Raw genomic sequence first — 20,392 nt, 5'->3', positions numbered from 1 at the left:
TTCATGTCTGGTACTGTCAGGATAATGTAAAATCTTTCTTTTGAGGAGAGTATTGCCAACAGGCCAGACCAGTATTTATCTTCTAATGCCCCAGTGTTTCATGCTCGACGACAGATTACAATATGTCATGAAATCCTAAGTCTCTCACCATGCCCTTGGTTTATCCTCAGGCCTCTATCTATAGTTGACGGCTTGGTGGCATCCTTACCAGATGCAAAAAAACTCCTTCATTGTCTCCTGTCATTCTGAAGGAGAAGAGTCCCCCTAAACTGTTAACATCCTCATCCTGTAATGACGATTGAGCTATGCTGCCCTTACAGGACCTCAATTTCTTTTCCTGCCAAGGAGTTCAAAAGTTGCAGACCAGCCACCTTTTGGCGACATCTTCTGGCAGCCACTTCATGCCCCTGAGGTGCAGGAGCAGGTCCACCAGATAAGGGCTTTAAACCCATCTTGAAGAGAGACCTCTGTTAGCATTCTGAAATCACTAAGAAGTGTCAGTTTGGAAATCTGGATCTGCACAGAGCTCACAGCTTTCTACTTGAGTAGACACAATATGTGGCTTCAAATTGTGGAATGCTCTCAAAGCATAAACTTGTAGTAAGAAAAAGAATCAGTTGCTTAGAGCAACACTTAAAAAAACACATATTAAAAAATAAACTAGAATGTACATACTACAAACAAGAAATACTTCAGCAAAAATATAACAAGTTAATTTTCTGCAATGTCATACGGTGGATCAAAGATGAGATCAGGTGTAAAATAGCCTGAGCTGTTGGAAATTACTGCTGGCAGAAAAAAAATCCAAGAAGACAATAGAAAAGAGAAAGACTTTAAAAAAATAATACATATAGAGAGATTACAACATACAAACCAATTACAAGATTAAAATTAGAATATGGTGACAGCTACCATCTCAAATTTAACATGCACTTTTACAAAAAATACCAGGCTGTTGGTCTGCTCCACAAAAACCAAAACCCGCTAGGAACCACACGAGGAAATGATGAAAGCATCTTACAGTCACAAGGTTACCGGCCTTTTTGTAGGAAACAACAGAGTTCTTTCAACTTGTTCACGCCTGTTCGATCATGAACATGTTGTTTGATACCTTCAGTTATGTTTGTGTGTTATCATTTTCATGAAATGCACTATATAAGCATCTTAAGTTTTGTTATATTTGGTGGAAAAGAAATGTCCCTCATACTTTATCCATTTAACCTTGTGTTACATACACACCCCACAATACTCACCCTGGGAACCTCATCAAAGGTGGGCTACACTACACGCTTCTGGAACTTTGACTTTTAGTCATTCACCTTGCCTTTCATTCAGCTTGTCCAGCTTTCCACCACTGACAAGACTGTTCACGGGTATCCCCATGCGCCCCTACAGGACCAGGATTAGGTAGGAAAGGGACCACTAACTCATCGGCCATTGCTAATGTCAGTAAGTACAAAGGTTGTTTCAGTGAGGTAATTACATGCTTTATTTCATCTTCATCTATGTTTATTTTTGGAGAAACCAGACATACCCAATATCTGGGAGTTAAACAGTTGAAAACATACAGTCTGTCAACACAGTCCACACAACTAGCTTCGTATTGGGTGGTCCACCTTTAGCAGTTACATGGTTGAAGTCTTTACCTTCTTAGGCCAGTTGTATTGCTTGTTAACTTTGGGGCACTACTGCAGGTGGCTGGCAAAAACTGATATTGATGAAGATGCTTCCAAAGCCTCTCCTTTAAACAGTGCCCTAATGAAGTAAATTTTTTGGAAAAGTATTAGTAAGCAAGATGATATGGGCGGCACAGTGGCGCAGTGGGTAGCGCTGCTGCCTTGCAGTTGGGAGATCTGGGGACCTGGGTTCGCTTCCCGGGTCCTCCCTGCGTGGAGTTTGCATGTTCTCCCCGTGTCTGCGTGGGTTTCCTCCGGGCGCTCCGGTTTCCTCCCACAGTCCAAAGACATGCAGGTTAGGTGGATTGGCGATTCTAAATTGGCCCTAGTGTGTGCTTGGTGTGTGGGTGTGTTTGTGTGTGTCCTGCGGTGGGTTGGCACCCTGCCCAGGATTGGTTCCTGCCTTGTGCCCTGTGTTGGCTGGGATTGGCTCCAGCGGACTCCTGTGACCCTGTAGTTAGGAATATAGCGGGTTGGAAAATGGATGGATGGATGGATGGAAGATGATATGGTAAGCCACATAGTGTGAAAGTTGCGTTGGTTGAAATAGAACAACTTATAATTTGTCAATTGTCTTTTCACTTCTTAGTGAGACCACATTGACCACGTAGTTAAATACAATAATGTTAATAAAAAAGCTCTAATCATTTATTTTGTATCTTTTTCTAAGCATACACTGGTTATTTCATATGAGTTTGTACAAATCTAATAGACATGGCACCATATTAGTACTTGCTTTTACATTTGCATTTCTTCCATTAATCCATATGTATACTGACTAAACATCCTGCATTAAAAAAGCAAGTGCCCAGCCCAGTCCTGCTAAACACACAATTAATGTAATATTAACATTTCTTTATTCTTTCTACATTGTTGTTTACATATTTCATAAAACTACATCATGTGTAAATAAACCTTTCCTATAGTATTCCTGTCTTAACAAACCACACAAATTGAAACAGTACGAGACTTATTTAACAAACTGTAAAATGTATTATTTTGACCCAATACAGCTGTTGAGTCAGAACAAGTATTTAACTTTAAATGTGAAAAGCTTTCCTGTATAATCTCTCTATTATAAAAGAAAATCTTGAGACGAGACTATTGCCAAGAGATTTTTTCAAGTCCCACCCTCCTCTCAACCATTTACAGCCATGGTCCTCTCACCTCTCATTCGTGTGAATGTTTTTGTCAGACACAATCCCTGCACTCTCAGCTCTTATAAATTTTTATGTTTTCATCACTAGCACCGAGAAACGATGCAGTCAAATGAATTAACGTGAAAATTGTCGATCGGTTACATGGCAAACTGGCTAAAAGCATATCAACAGACTATGCTGTCAAATAATTCTGACATGTAAAATTTTAACAGGCGACAAGAAAGTTAATGTAGTACATCTTCCACGGATAACATTAGACACCAAAGAGAGATCTTGATATGCTATTCATATTAAAACGTTTACAGTTTCCCATTAGATTAGATTTGGCTATGACAATTAACAAATCACAGGGACAAACATTCGAAAAAGTTGGCTTATTTATTAGAGAGAAAGAAACTCATCGGCAGTTATAAGTTGTGTTTTCACGATGTAAGTCCAAACACGGAATCAAAAATCAATGCGACATTGAAGAAAAGTTCATTCAAAAAATTGTTTTTTACTGAAGTTTTACAGTAAAAGTGTAAGTTTAAAAAGAGTTTTCATGTTGATTTCAAAGCCAAACAGAACGAAAACATAAAATGCAACAAATACCTCTAACGTAACATGAAACATAATTTTCTTTCAATTTATTACGTTTTACTATTTTTTACTATGATTAATTACATGCTGTAATGTAAAACAGTTAATTCTACTATGCATATGTAACAATTCCCATGAAATAACAATCTGTTTAAATTGTACATCCGCTTCCCCATGCGCGAGTGGCAGATCCACGAAGTGGCTAACGTGTAGCGCCTGCCTGGGGGTTGGCGAGCAAAGTGAGCAGGGGGGCAGAGCCCCCTAGTAATAAATTATTGAAATCATTGAGAGTTTCACAGCTTCTAACACAACATACTTTAAATCAGACACTTTATGCGACTCTTTAATAAAATGATAGTAGACTGGATGTTTTACACTGAATGTTTGCTACTGATATCTTCTAAAATGGAGATGTACAAACAGTCTAGCCCATTCGTGGCAGAGTTAGAGAGCTGTTGAATAACAATCCTGCCATTTATATTATCTATAGAGTCATGTCTTTGTATCTTTTAATAACAAATGCACCTTAAACATAGGAAATGACCTTTCTTTAAATTAAAGTCTATGCTGACTGCCCTTGTTGGAATTTTTGGCTTGCACAGCCCATTTCACTCATCCTTGATCCAAGATTTAAAATCGTGGAGGATAAACTTCCAATATGGACTTTATACCTGATAGATAGTATTTCTTGGTTGCGATACATTTTACTTTATTTCTATATTTCTGAGATTTAAAGTGTTGCTCTAACAATGCAAGTCTTTTTGTTGTTTCTTCTAATATACATTTAATTTTTGAGAGCATTCCCTGTTTATATTAGTCTGAATTTTGCTAATTTCGAACAAGAAATAAATTGGCTGACACTTATGATACTACTCAATTTAGGCAACACCACTACAAACCATTTACCTTTGGTTCATATTAATCTGGTACTAACAGACACAAGCAATCTTGAACTCAGTTTAAAGTACAGATAATCCCAGACTAGCACAAGAATCCAGGAAGTCTGAACCAGATCTCTTAAATTCTGTCTTCTAATGACGCTGCTCCACATTCACCCTGTGAGTGTCCATCTTCTTGAAGGAAAAACAGGATCAAAAGTATGGAAATTACTCCTGTGTGAAGTTTGATTCTTTCAAGACTATTCTTACACCTGACTGTGAGTATCACAGCCCGCTGGTTCCAATACTATTTGCTGAATGCTCCTGTTGTCTCACATTGTGCATTGTAGTCACCTATTAGGCCTAGTGAGGGTTTGCACTTGACTAAAATGTTTTTCTTCCTGCTCAAAAATGCACCTCTCCATTGCAGGGTCTGCTTTCACCACGTCAGACAATCTGTCTCTCAGCTCCTGGGTAACGACATCCTCAAGTTTTTCCAGCTTTCAGCACCCACAGTCGCTATCTGCTATCGGCAACAGTACAACCATTGCTAATGCTCTCCCACACCCAATCCAGGGCTCACTTCCTCCGTATAGCCGGCTGGGCATGCCCCTCACCCCAACAGCTCTCACCAGCTCGATGCAAGGTAGTGGGCCCACCTTCCCATCATTCCATATTCCACGATACCACCACTACTTCCAGCAGGGACCTTATGCTGCTATTCAGGGACTGCGACATTCCTCCACAGTGATGACGCCATTTGTATGACTGTAAGGCTCAGAAGTCCACTTCTTGTAAATACACAATTGACACAAATTCAACCCTGCAGTTAAACATCAACAAACTGAGGAGGCTGAAGGATTCAAAACTTGTTACTGGCAAATCTTAAGGAGATGTAGTAGACCTCATTTCACTGTCACAGCCTTGAATGCATCCTTTTCTCATGAAAGTCAAGACATCTATACCCATGGCTCCTGTCTCACATGTCTGGACTTTGATCACTTGCCAAATGTAAATCAGTATACTGTGGCTTGTCCATAATTCAACTTGGGAGAATGAACTGGTGTTGCTCAATTTCTTTGGAAGTTGCTCTGTGGTCAATCTGGATTCTTCTTCCTACTTGCTTACTGAAGCAGCATGCTAGTTGGCCTTTTAGACAACAATCCAAACAGGACTTTCTACCTACTGAGAAACTGCTTCTTAATCATCAAGGGAATGCTTCAAAGGTGGTGTTACTGTGAGACTTTTGTGCCTACCTTCCATCATCTACAGACCCAGGTCCAAGAAGTATTACACTTTCTTGTTTATAGACTTGGGGGCAGGACAGATTAAATGATTTCCTCTGAATCTTCTCTCTTGAATTCCTGTTTCACCCTACTGCAAAAAGACAGCCCAAGTTTGTTATCAATTGACCTTCAAAATCTGCCAGACGACTCACTGAGACCTGCACATCCCTTCAAATGCACGCAGAGTTGACTTCGGTGTTGCATTGTGTTTGGGACATCAGGTTGAGCAACGTAAGTGTGAAAAGTTAAATTAAATCCACCACTCTCCACTTAGCAGAAACTACCTCCAGCTACTCTTCACTAGTTTATGAAAATGGTTGTGATTTACATCTCAAGATTTAAGAAATTTCAGCAGCAGCAGCTTGTCATGCAAAGTGTACACTAGGGAACTCCTGGTGACCTCCGAGCGTGGCAGACCTTAAGAATCTACTTTTATGGCTGATTTCATTATTTATCATGCATGTTTGTGGTGTGGAACACACAAACACCTTTGCTTGAAAATTTTGTTATGTACCCACGTGTTATTTGTTGCCTCTCTAGTGACCCCAAACTCTTCCACTAGACCAGATGTAAGTCTGGGCCTCCCACCCCCCCTTCTTAACAGGTAAACCAATCCTGTACCCTTGTTAAGGGTTTGCATGTAGCCTACATAGTCTGTCCATGCCACGTAAATACTCATGCCAAGAACGCTTGTATAAACCATTTGGAAATATTGATACATGCATGCTCAATATGCACAACTCTAATAGTGTGCTCCAGATTCAAATTAGGTTATACTCAATGCAGCCAGGTGGCTCAAATCCAGTGTAAAAATAAATGATCCCCACCAACAGTGCAACCACCTTTATGCTTAGTTGCAGTAAGCATTTGTACTGCACGCATCTCTTTGATCATTTGCTAGTACTGTAAACGAATATAGCAGGCCACTCCATCATGTTGCGCCATATTCTTTTACTTGAAAGGAAGGCATCAGTGCTAATCAATTCTAGCATCGATTTGTTCTATTCTGCGTCACTCGGACATGCTAGTGTTCACTGGTAATCTGCTTCACCGTGAGATGCAATGTGCATTACATGCATTAGGTTTTCTCAAACTGCTACCTTCTATATGTATAAATAAATCTATTACACTACAACTCTGAGTTGGTTTAAGTAGATTCCAGAAATGGCTACATGGATAGACAGAAGTACAGAGTTTATTGGTGCATGCTAAGCTGTCCTGAGCAAAAACGATGTTGCTGCTCTTTAAAAGAAAGCAGAACACTTAATTTAAGAATCTATAAATTACAAAATAGTAAGTGAGCACCAATGGCTTTACTATCCACATCAATGCACATATTTGAGGGTTACAGAGAATGAGGAACTGTGCTTTTGATTGGTTAGGGCCCCATGAAGTGGGAGTATATCGCACACACAGAACGAGGCCAAAAGACAATGCTAATGTGCTCACGAGCTGGATTTCATGTGGTCGGCTTAGTGCAGAAAACTCAAAATGAATGAATATGAAAAGGGTTGTCTCGTTTGAATGCTTCCAGCTTGATGATAAGACGGGTGGTTTTCCTTGCTTGGATTTTTTTTTTGAAGGTGGTGGACATTTAAGAACATGCTCATTATATATACATACACTAGCGTTATTTGAAATGATCTGCCATAAAGAAGTTACCTCTCTTCCTTAGACATTATTTGTCCAGTTTCTGTTCAAGCTTTATTTGGGGTCAGTTTATATTGCAATAACTCTGCTGCTCATAGAACTTTAAATGGAAGCATTCCCAATATGCTAGTTGTTACAATTGCGGACAATTTACAAAAATATGACATTTATCATTTCATTTTTTCAGCATGGCTACACACGATAAACCAAAATCATGCAACTGAAATAGCAATTACAGTAAGGATGCCCAGACATATTCATTTAGAAGCATCATTTCATTTCATCTGATAAATTAAGGGTGCTGTCTTACAAGGATGGGAAGAGCAGTTCCTTCTCACGTATTTCTTAGGTTGCCCAAGGTAGACAGTAGAGGCCTTGTAAAGCAGTTCACATTTCAGATGAGAGGATTGTCAGCACTGATATTAAGTCAGCTGTGTTCAAATTTGAAAAGTTCCTAGGGACCTGCTTCTGGATGTCTGTGTCACTATACACGAAGAGAGGAAAAACTTTGTCAACAATTTGGTCCCATTATGAAACAAATAAGCCCAGCAAGTCTATGGTGAAAAGAGAATGCCAACATCCACTCAGTCCAACCTCTGTGAGCAGTTCACTTATGTGAGCCAACAAGAAACTGCATCAACCATTTCCAAGGAAGGTCTGAGATGAAGGACAGGGTTTTCAAGTAGTGGAAGGGGAGAAGTCACAGCATGGGTTCATGATGGAAGAAAAACTGCACTCCAACAACATTCGCAACACCCTTAAAAACGGGAAAACCAAAATGGAGGACACAGGCAAGCAGCTGAATAACTGGATAAGTGATGCACCTCATAGGGCACTGATGGCTTAACCTTCTGTTGACTTTTGTAAACACTGGGCAATTCGGGCTTTCTTCAGCCAAGTTGTTTTATTGTTTTGTTTTGTTTTTTTTTTAAACAAAAGGTTGTTCAGCAAGAGGGATGTGGGTGTGTTTTTGCTTTCTGTACATGACATCCAACATGATGAAGTAATGTTTAGTAAGATTTTGTTATTTAAAAGTGCAATATATTTATTTCTGCTCTAAAAATGAAACAATTCATTGAATTATTAACTAAAAAGAAATGTTATTTGTTAACTGAAAAATGTCTGTCTATGCACAGCAAATACATATGCTAAATACAACTGTGTGTGTTCTGTGGACTGGGAGTGTGATGTGTAGTCTTTTTAGACTAATGTCCTTATCCTTGTTTTACATCAGCATTTCTCAAGACAGTAATCTGTCACAGTGACATGGCAGCTTGACAATAATGGAGCTTCAATTCACTTTTCTGTAACTACAATTATACCACAATGGCAGGGTAGGGCTAAGCCATGAAAGGAAGCTTAATACACAGCCAACCCAGATGTGCCACTAGTTTCCAAATCGACATGCATTAGAGAGGGATGTCATGTATATTCTTCACTGGGAGGCTGAGGTAGGATGACAAAGGTTGGGGTTGCTTTTTTTTTTTTATTTCCCATTTGGCTTTCCCTGCTTTGAAAATTACAAGTGGAGTGTACAGTTGCTTCCACTATTAAATATTGGTTGGCTAAATGAGCTGATAGACTTGAAACATTGAGTTTGAGATTTCCCCAAATCAGGTCTTCATTTAAACTCCATAAGCATACTACATAAACCCATGGAACAGACATGTATGTCAAGTCAGTACTGGGCTTTCAGCTTTATAATTGTTCTTTTCTGTGGCAGAATGATTGTACAACATACTGTGCGCATCTTTATTACTTAACCTACCCCCCAGAAAAAAAAAAAACAAAAAGAAAAAACACACACAGGACTCTAGTGTACAAGTTTCAATTTATGGGTTTTCCGAAACCATCACTGGGTCAAAATTACACATACTTGATAGTTAGATTATTAATTAAGGGGTGTTGAAAGTTTCAAACTGTGTTTTCACTTGGTGCCTTTAAACTGCCTGTTAAGTGACCATGATTAACTGGTACCTTCGCTAGGTTGCCATAAAGGGGCTCATTTGAAAGCACTAATTGGATTGACATAGGAAAGTCCAAGAAGCTCAGTACAGACATGAGAAAGAGGATTGTAGATTTGCAGAAACTTAGGAATGTCTCTTGAAGCCATTTCTTAACAACATCAAATTCCAAAAAAAAAAAAATCAGTTCAATTGTTCAAGTTATTTAGATATGTAGTCAAACTACCATGGTCTTGTAGAAGACCCAAACTGTTACCCTCAGTCAAAAGCAAATTGGTCCAGAACTGGAAAGCTGTTGGAATATTAGTGTCACATCATCATGGACTGAGAAGCTGCATTTCAAAAAAGAATTCCCAGTTCCAAAATTGACACTATCACGCTCAACTACAGTTTATGGCTAATCACATGGACAAAGAAAGGGCCTTCTGGAAGAAAGTTTTATGGTGAAAAGAGACAATGATCAGGTTATTAGCCCAAAATGACCAGGGGGATGTTTAGAAGAAAAAAAGGCGAGGCAGCTGTTAAGCATGGTCATGGTAGCATCCTGCTCTGGGGCAGTTTTGCTGCCAGTAGAACTGGTGCATTGCACAAAGTGACCACACTTTAACATAACCACACACTATTGGCTTGAAGGTTGAAACTTGGGTACAATGGGGTGTTCCAACAGGACAAGGACTGCAAACATACATTAAAATTGGTTTTGGAATAGATAACAGAGATGTGGATGGTGCGAAATGTTAGGTCCATTCCAGGAATGCAACACATTTGGTTAAAAACGTACCAACTCTGCCAAGAAAAGTGGTCAAAAATCCAACCATAAATCTGCCAGAAGCTTGGTGATGGCTACCAGAAGAATCTGATCGAGGTGAAATGTGCTAAGAGACATTTAAACAAATATTAGGTGTGCTGTATGTAATTTGTGACCCTGTATGTATAATTTTAACCCTATGATGGTTTCAGAAATCCCACAAATTAAAACTGTTCACCAAATTTCTTTTTTTAGATAGTAAAGATATGTTGTACAATCAATCTGCCACAGAAAAAGAACAGTTGTAAAATAATTGAAAACCCAATACCCCCTGAGATAATTGTCCATTATATTATGAGATACAGTATATAAAGTTTACACAACAGCTGTACAAAGAGGTGACATTACAACAATTCTAAAAGTGTCAAGCTCTAGCTTGTCCACATGGCTCCATGAAGTAGAGAGCAACAATTTGTGTAAGGAATGCCCACCCCACTCCCGACACACAAGTCCCTATTTAAGGTGATTTCCAGAACCTCTTTATATGAAGTTAACAAAATTAGCATCTACAAAAGTTACTTACTGATTAGCTAGATTTCTCATGCTGGTGTACACAGCATGGTGGCAGTCTAATAACGGGAATGTGGTTAATAAAAAAAACAAAAAAAAAAAAACATTAATAGTTTAAAACAAAAGCAGTTTAAAGAAAGCAGTAGAGTTCCACTATATATTCATTTGCCAAATTCCCAGTCAGTCCTTGTGTGATGCCCAGATCGCCAGCAGCTGGCATAATCCCTTGAACCTGGGACATCAATAGTCCAGAAACCAAGATGGACTGGGCAATGAGGACAAACACACACACACACACACACACACACACAGAGCAAAGGATGGTGCAAATCTGCTTATTATTTTTATTTTCAACAAACAATTGTCTAACAAAAGATATGGTGGATTCAGACCTTGCATAAATAAGTAAATAAATACACTACGACAAATATGGTGGTCTGTGAGAAAGTTAAAATGAATGATAAAAATCAGAAGCCAGAATCACCTTTGAAACCCTTGTTTGGTCTCTGTCACTCTCTCACTTTGGCCCTCCTCACTCATCTATCACAGGTATACTCAACAGGCCTGAGACCCTGAAGAAAATGGTCCTCTCCCTGACTCCCATACCAGCCACAATACCTCAGCATCTACTGGTATGCACTAATCCCAACTCCATCTTCACTCTGCCTTGGTATCCACTGGATCTTTAAGAGCCCCTGGCCAACATCCCTCAGCGTCTACAGGGACATGCTGATCCCAGCTCAGTATTCTCGATCTCCTCGGCACTGATGGGATCCCTAGGTGCCCCAATCCCTCCTACTCTCAATCGCGCAGCAGGAGTAATTTAGTACACCCCTGGAGCGCCTTTCCCACAACTTCACCACTGGGGATTCCCTCTGCCCCAACTCCTGACCAATTCTGCTGTCGTGCTCATCTTTTCTTCACAAAACTTTTTTTTTCCCCCTCTTACCCTTATTTCAATATTGCACCCTGTTCTCTCTCCCTCTCTCTCTCTCCTGGCTTCCTTTATACTCTTATGGATGTGGCAAACTAATTACAATTTGCAGAGTGCCAATGTGGAACAGCTGACCTAATCAAGCAATCGACTCGCCTCCACACTGAACAGCCAGCCTCAGCCCACCTGCTCAGTCACGGTGGCACCCACAGAGCCCAATTCTCACCGTTTTTATTATAAAACTTGCACACTGTTATGGACCCCTATCGTGTATCACCACACCTTGCCCAACCATGTTTTCAAGCCATTTCTTAATCTGTGGCCCAAAGTAAAGTTGCTTGTTGCCATTACACCTTCCAATGTGAGCTCAAAGTAAACTGTGCAGACCTGTATTGGAATTCTGGGGACAGTTACTCATTTCAGAGGTTCTTTTTTCTGAATTTGCTTTTTATATTTGACTTCAGGGAACATTACAGAATGAAAGATATTTGGACATTATTACATAGCCCTTGTGAACCGAGTCAAGTTCAAGCAGTGACAGGCCTATACCTTTTAAAAGGCAGAACAATGCTGGATCTGAATAATACAGATGCACCTTTTGACCAGGATTGGCATGATAGCAGCTTAGATCCAACTAATAAGAATTCGAAAAGTTGGTCTGGGCTCAGAGCTCCCTCAATTCCATTTGCAAAGCTCATATTTTAAAAAGAAGCATGATGGTAGCAATAGCTAGGCAATGCTGAGGAAAATGAAAAATCAGATGACATGTATAGCTTGATTACAGATACACAAGCATAGGGGGGCTGCATAACTGATGTCTTGACGTAGCTAATTTCCACTCAGGTGACAGTTGCCCTAGTGAACCAATATCAGGGTCACCTTAACAAATGAAATGTCATGGTGTAACAAAGCATGCTGGTGCATAGCAAATCAATACTCGGTCTAAATGACCAAGTTGACCATTTAGAATAAAGAATGTCATTCTAATCTTTTCACAAAGATAAGTATAAAAAAAAGCAGGCTCACTACATACAGAGCTTTAACTGGAATTCTTCCAGTGTTGCCGAGGATGGTAAATTTAACTCACGGAGGACACCATCAACCTGTAGTGGACTATCAGATCACTTGAGTGTTTCTGCAGAATTAGCTAAATGATTTTCAAGCCACAAGTTCTAATATGGCCCAGCAGTTGCTGCATTTTCAAGTCACCTGAAGACAAAGACTTCCTACATCAGGTAAGAATGAGAAATGCAGTTCTTATGGCGAGTGACATTTCTGCATTAGACAACGGTACATGACGCTTGAATAAACTTGAGGAAAGGGAACTGCAAATTGGGCTACAAAGGAACTTCTAAGATGACTATTTTATCCTAAGTTGGTCTGAAGCTAAGCAGAACAGTTTAAAAAGGTTTCTCATCTCTGTATTGTAGCAAACATGCAGGGTCTTCTCTTAAAAGGAGAGGGAAGGAACGAAAGGCAGGATCTCGGGTCACTGCTGTAATCTAAGCAAGGTTAACTTAAGAAGGTCCAAGTCTTAAATGATATGACATGGAGAAAAGGTTCAGGGCAACTGTCAGATACGGCCTGGATTTATCAATACCTAAAAGACTGTAAAATTCATTAGCTGTACCAGTGAGTCAATATAACAAGACGAGGATTCAAGGGGAACAGGGCAAAGAAACAAACAGAAGCTAGCAATCCAAGCAAAAACAGACAATAACAACTGACAGAATGTAATGATAGCTGGGATTATTTTTTGAATACATGCAGAATCAAAATAAAACAGACCAAAACCTGGAAAGAAAAGTGCATGTGACATTACTTTCACCTACAAAGATGTTTGGTGTTGTGGATGGGGAGAGAGTGATACAGTATGTTATTGCAACACTGAGATATATCATTGACATACTTCAGACTTCTTTTTTGGAAATTATTTAAACTTAGAGGTTGACCCTGTACAAATGTGAGTGTTGGTGTGAATGGCCCTCTGGATGTACTGTTGACATGTTTAAGGGTGTTTCCTGCCTTGCACCCAGTACTGCTGGGATGCACTCCAGCCACCTGGAATTTATGAGTAATGCATTTTACTGGCTATTCACCTATGGGAATGCAGAAACAGAGCATTTTATTATGCAATACCATTAATATTAGCACTGGTATGGAGATTCTAATGCAAAAGTCTGTGTCCAAATTTTACACAAATAGTTAATTCTAGAGTATTCACAGGGTTACCGATAGGAGAGCTTAATATGAAATGTTCAATTTACGAACCTCATCCATTACCTCTAGCACAGTTGCTCTCTTGTACAGTCCCAGAACCCACTGTGGTTGGAGGTTCTTGGTCCAGTTTCAGTGATTTGTTTAACCTCTAATTGATCTCATGGTTTAATTAGTTGGTCCTTGTTTCTTCTCTTATGCGGCATTCAGAAGAGAGCAATAGTGTGATCTTTACAGTTATTAGAAACTTTTAAATATTTGTATTTTTGCCATAGCTTTAAACATTTAACTCTCTTTAGATGTTTTCTAATTAATTCATCTTCTCCTGTGGAGTTTGCCTCCTTATTAGTATCTCTTTATTATAATAAAAAAATCCTAGGACGAGACGTGACTTTTTCAGAGAGATACTTTCATGTCCCGCGAGATGAGACTTTGTGCCAAGAGATTTAACCAGACCCGGGGCTGGAAATAAAAAAACAGAGTAGATGACAAAGTAGAACGTCGTAAAGAATTCAAAAACGTTGGCATGATACATATGCAGAGCAGGTTAGAGATAATGAAAGTCTCAAAAAAATGATCGCAAAGATCGTATTAGCGCAAACAAATGAAAGTTATTACTCGGTGAAATAACGGAACAGTGAAAAGAGATCGAATATATTGTTCGGATTTAAACTTTAAGTCGGAGACTTGTAGATTGTCTAATTCGTGTTGCCATCAGGGAAAAGTAGTGTTTCTTCCACGAGAATTAAAAGATTTGTTGTTTGGTGAAAGTGAAATCCACATACGCGAGCGGCAGACACGCTAAATGGCTGGCACATAGCACTTGCCGGGGAAGTTGGCGAGCGAAGGCCCCTAGTCCTAATAATAATTAACAGTGAATTGAGTACACATGGGGATAAATGACACTGAATGCCGAAAGGCTATGGGTACTTCAGTGTCTGACACAAGAGTGTGCTTATGTGTAAATAATTTCATAAATAATTAAAACAGTTGGAAGCACAATTAAGGAATCATGAACCAATGATGTAACATTCAGATGCACTGATGACTTATTTAACCAATTTGAGAGTTAGAGCATTTCACATTTTTTCATCCAAGAGTCACTGATTACATTTGTAAAAGTTTTTGCAACAATGAGTCGTATCTATCTATCTATCTATCTATCTATCTATCTATCTATCTATCTATCTATCTATCTATCTATCTATCTATCTATCTATCTATCTATCTATTCAAAAGTAATAGAGTTAACAGAATGCAATTACATGTTAGTATACTATATTTAATATATATATTTTTAACGCTTTACAATTGAGTTAAAAACTGAGCACAAACAGGCTTGTGGTGGCTCAATACCTTTCTTACACAGTAGCCTGCAATTCAAGTGATGTGAAAATGGAATTGATTGATGAGTGTTAGTGATATAGAGTTGTTGTTCAATTTTCTTGAACATTTTTGAAAGTACACCCAAGAGTAGTATCCAATAATAAGTACTTGAAAAATATCTATTAATACAAAATGACCAATACTAGCACAAAGTCAGTATCAATATTAATCTATGAAAGGAGAAAAGGAACTAAAATATGTACTCCATTTATCCATTAATACAAGTTCAAACACATTAATTATTAAAATGATATACAAAAGTAAAAACTGCAAAACTAATTGATTTGTTGTATAACATGAATACGAATGGTACATTACGGCCAAGACGACCAGAGGCTTGCCACAACTGTTTGTGTACATCACTTTCCATTTTTATGTCCTTATATCATTAATTAGTTGAAACACCATTTAGCTTCAGGTTGATTACGTCAGCTCTTAACAATAATAATCTAGAGGTGATATTGTTCAATCAATGTAGCCCTAACATGTGCTTACATTACCGTTTTCTCCTTCAATTTATTTCCAGAAAAGTGACTTTTTGCACTCTAATAGTTAACTTACCTAAAGCAGCGGCAGAAGTGTGCTGGTATGTGTGCCGTTTGTGCATGTATTCTTTTCCTAGTGTTTAACTCACATGCATTGGGCATCCGAGTGAATATCAGATGAGAAAAACAGGAAAACACACAAAACATACAAGTTCAAGCAACTACTTTCAATGTAAAATTTAAACAGTAAGCAGATTCCTAGTTGAAGTTGCACACTAGAAGCAACAGGATTTATGGCAAAACTAAAGTGACTGGTAAATTATTTGCCTTTTGTACATATACAGTACTGTGCAAAAATTTTAGGCAGGTGTGAAAAAATGCTGTAAACAAAGACTGCTTTCAGAAATATAATGATTGTTTATTGTTATCAATTTACAAAATATAAAGTGAGAGAACAACAGAAAAATCTAAATCAAATCAAATCAATATTTGGTGTTACTACCTTTTGCCTTCAAACCAGCATCAATTCTTATAGGTACACTTGCACAAAGTCAGGGATTTTGTAGGATTCTAGTCAGGTGTCTGATCAACCAATTATACCAAACAGGTGCTAATGATCATCAGTGTCACACGTAGGTTGAAACACAGTCATTAACTGAAAGAGAAACAGCTGTGTAGGAGGCTTAAGACTGGGTGAGGAACAGCCAAACTCTGCTACCAAGGTGAGGTTGTGGAAGACAGTTTCATGTCATGGCAAGATTGAGCACAGCAACAAGACACAAGGTAGTTATACTGCATCAGCAAGGTCTCTCCCAGACAAAGATTACAAAGCAGATTGGGGTTTCAAGATGTGCTGTTCAAGCTCTTTTGAAGAAGCACAAAGAAACGGGCAACATTGAGGATCGTAGACGCAGTGGTCAGCCAAGGAAACTTAGTGCAGCAGATGAAAGACACATCAAGCTTATTACCCTTTCAAAATCGGAAGATGTCCAGCAGTGCCATCAGCTCAGAACTGGCAGAAACCAGTGGGACCCAGGTACACCCATCTACTGTCCGGAGAAGTCTGGCCAGAAGTAGTCTTCATGGAAGAGTTGCAGCCAAAAAGCCATACCTTCAACATGGAAACAAGGCCAAGCGACTCAAGTATGCACGAAAACATAGGAACTGGGGTGTAGAAAAATGGCAGCAGGTGCTCTGGAATGATGAGTCAAAATTTGAAATATTTGGCTGCAGCAGAAGGCAGTTTGTTCGTCGAAGGGCTGGAGAGCGGTGCAATAATGAGTCTGCAGGCAACAGTGAAGCATGGTGGAGGTTACATGAACATTTGGGGCTGCATTTCTGCAAATGGAGTTGGAGATTTGGTCAGAATTAATGGTGTTCTCAATGCTGAGAAATACAGGCAGATACTTATCCATCATGCAATACCATCAGGGAGGCGTATGATTGGCCCCAAATTTATTCTGCAGCAGGACAACGACCCCAAACATACAGCCAAGAAGAACAAGAAGTCCTGGAAGTGATGGTATGGCCCCCACAGAGCCCTGATCTCAACATCATCGAGTGTGTCTGGGATTACATGAAGAGACAGAAGGATGTGAGGAAGCCTACATCCAGAGAAGATCAGCTGAGTTCCTTCAAAAACTGTGTGCAAGTGTACCTAGAAGAATTGATGCTGTTTTGAAGGCAAAGGTTGGTCACACCAAATATTGATTTGATTTAGATTTCTCTCTTGTTCATTCACTGCATTTTGTTGATTGATGAAAGTAAATCATTAACACTTCCATTTTTGAAAGTATTCTTTGTTTATAGCATTTTTTCTCACCTGCCTAAAACTTTTGCACAGTACTGTATGTAGTTTCCAAACTGTACACAATGCAATTTAGAAGCATACAGGTAAGCAACACAAGCACTACGGAAAGCAACTCTTCTATGTCTGCTATGTTGTAGTATGTTTTTCTTCCACAAAGGGTGACCAATTAGGGAATGAGGCATTGCAATGAGCTGGATCAAATTAGGGAAGGGCCAAGTAAGCGGCATGAAGAAACCACAGGGTGATTAGAGTCTGTATTTTCAAAAAAAATTGCATTTTTGACCATCCACATTACAACACGTGTGGAAGAAAGGCAAAAATGGATATAAATGTCTGCTTTCTTAAACGAAAATGTAGTAGTGTGGATGAGGTCTTAGAAAAAACATCAACTAAAATCACCCATCACTTTCAAATGGATTGTTCATGTGGGCCCTGGCACTCGATTGACCAAAATCTTTGTTAATTTCATGAAAGTCTATGCTACAAAAGGAAAAAAAAAAGATTATTATGAAACTTATCAGTATGAGAACTTAATTATAAGTATGTTCTCTTTGGGACTGAAAGTTAAACATATAACTTATTATAAAAGTTGAATGGTAATATCAAGATATGTATGGAGCTTTCCATACTGTACAAAATTCTAAATCAGTATAAATACAATTTACATTTTTCTAAAAATCGACTTATTTAGTCATTGATTTTTCTGGTTAGGTGTAACATTTTTAAGCATAGGGACAGAAACTTTAAGTTAGGTCAAATAAAAACTGAATAAGTTCCATTATACTACAGAAATGCAATAGCTAATACATGTATTGCAAAATACAAAAAACATACACCTTTTCTTTATCATGTCCCAAGTACCATAATAATAATAATAATAATATTGCATAATGGAGACTTGCGCTATTCTAACTCCTATTTAAAATTAGCCACAAAATAGTGGAAGTTCAGATAAAGCATTTTTATCATCACCTGGAGCTCCTTCTCTAGGCCATCATTATTAAACCCCATGCATCCCCACATATATTTAATAATCAGTCACAGGAGAAATATAACTCTCTCCCTTTCTAAAAGGATGGAAATACCACCCTAGCAATTCATACAAAATAACTTATTAAATTGATGCAACATACTTTTACTTGCTCAAATTAAATGTAGACCATTACTTTGTGACACTCATTGCTACTCATTGTTAAATTTTGCACCTTAAAATCTTCCAAAGGTGGCATAGTGTCATAGCGATTACTACAGCTGCCCCCCACCTTCCAAATCCTAACGTCAAATCCTGATTAAGGCACTGCTTGCGTGTAGTTTGCATGTTCTCACCATTTAGGATTCTTCCCTTTTTATCCGATTTTCTGCCAGGGAGGCTGGGGACACTATGTGAGCATGGAAAACTGAAAGACCATTTCCCTACACTTGTGATTTACAATGAAGTGTCTTGTGAGGAACTAGAATAAATAAGTTTGGGAAACAAAGAAATTAATGAAAAAAAAACACAAGAAACAATCACAACTATGGTAATCAGTACCAGAGCAGTAAACATAGTTTCAGGGTTTTTTCTTTTTCAAGCCTTACTGCTAGTCTTTCGTGTGAAATATTCATCATACTTCACCAAGGTCGTCAAATGCAACTTCAGCCTCTAACCCTGATCTGCACCATTGAAGTACCTCATCAGCTCCATTACCCAATGATTCATGGTATGCAGTGACACACAGGTCAAAGTCTAGGGATTCAAGAGCACCTGTCCCGAAAAAAAAAAGGATAAAACTATCAAGAAATTTTGTTTAAAATTCTTCTCATGGCCACATTTTAAAGAAATAATCTAAATGTTGGTCCAAAGTTAAATTAGAACTGGCACTTCTGCGCACACCGACTTGAAGCAGAGGGGTCCTGCTAAGTTCATTATGCCCCCTAAGTCATGTAGACACTGAAACGTCGATAGAAATCTGAATTCTGATAAGGTCTCCTAACCTCTTCTACCATCTTAACCTAATTTTCCCAGTTACTTAGAGGCCCTTTAACAAAATGAAAGCCTAATAATGTTGCTGCCATGAATAATTAATTGTACGTGAACAATGTACTAAATAAAATCCATCGTCATTAGATTAGAGGTTTCCTGAAGACTCTGAAGTGCATTGCGTCTCAAACATTTCCGATATCATTCTTATCTTCCCTCAGAGGGCAAAAAAGACAAGAAAAGTGAACATATTCATATAAAAACTTCCTGGCAATGAAACAATAAGCAAGCAACCCAAATCTGTTTTCTTACAGCTGACTAAACTGGAAATTGTCCTGTTATTGCTTCAGCTGAACAAGTCAGTGCCCTTATGAAGCCACCTCTGTGAAGAAAAGGGTGACCCTGGAAAAAAAAAAAAGAACAGAGTCAGCGTTCAGCACTTACTGGCAAAGCCATGTTTGTTTATCTATAATGAAGCTGTGGAAAAACGAATGAGAGAGTGACCTTGAGCAGACAAAGGTAGAATCAGTGGGACAAAAAGTCAAAAATTAGAACTTAAAAAATAAAGACCACATGTACACAAAAAATTCAAAATATCAAATGAATAAAAGTAAGGGTGAAACAAATGAATTCATCCGTGCACTATCAGACCTGCTTAATTCAGGTCAGGGTCATAAGACCTATCCTGCCCATCAGTTCGAGGGGAAAAGAATTTGGTATAAATCAGTATTAAAAATTAAAATGTAACTGTATCTAGTAGCATTGTGAAATAATTAAAAAAATAAATAAAAATGACCTAGTCACAGGAGCTAGCTGCAAATAATTTTGATTTTTGTCCTCACTTGCTCAAATAAAGCACTAGAGTTAAAGGAGTTTTAATGAAACACAGCAAACAGGTTTAAGAGTTGGTGCTGTGGTGGTTAATGCTGCAGTTACACATGATAACTGTGCTGGGGTTTACACCCAGTCTCCTGGTCCTGTGGAGTTTGTACGATCTCATGTCTATCAAGCCTTTTCTCTGAGGACTTTAGTTTTCCTGTAAACATATTCATTTAATAATAACATTTACAGAGCACATTTCTAACCTAC

At 38.6% G+C, this 20,392-nt stretch overlaps 1 protein-coding gene across 2 annotated transcripts in view; it reads left to right on the top strand.

Moving 5' to 3' along the window:
- The window catches only part of tbx20 (T-box transcription factor 20), a 36,199-nt gene extending 27,794 nt beyond the window's left edge, over nt 1–8,405 (top strand). For both annotated transcript variants that reach the window (XM_051935838.1, XM_051935837.1), the window contains exon 8: nt 4,724–8,405. In XM_051935838.1, the coding sequence (XP_051791798.1) occupies nt 4,724–5,061 (338 nt within the window). In that variant the 3' untranslated portion in view covers nt 5,062–8,405. The remainder of the gene's footprint in view (nt 1–4,723) is intronic.
- The last annotated feature ends 11,987 nt before the right edge of the window (nt 8,406–20,392 follow it).

The sequence above is a fragment of the Erpetoichthys calabaricus genome, chromosome 13 (assembly GCF_900747795.2).
Source record: "Erpetoichthys calabaricus chromosome 13, fErpCal1.3, whole genome shotgun sequence".
Classification (NCBI taxonomy): domain Eukaryota; kingdom Metazoa; phylum Chordata; class Cladistia; order Polypteriformes; family Polypteridae; genus Erpetoichthys; species Erpetoichthys calabaricus.
This window is presented reverse-complemented; position numbering and strand designations above follow the sequence as displayed.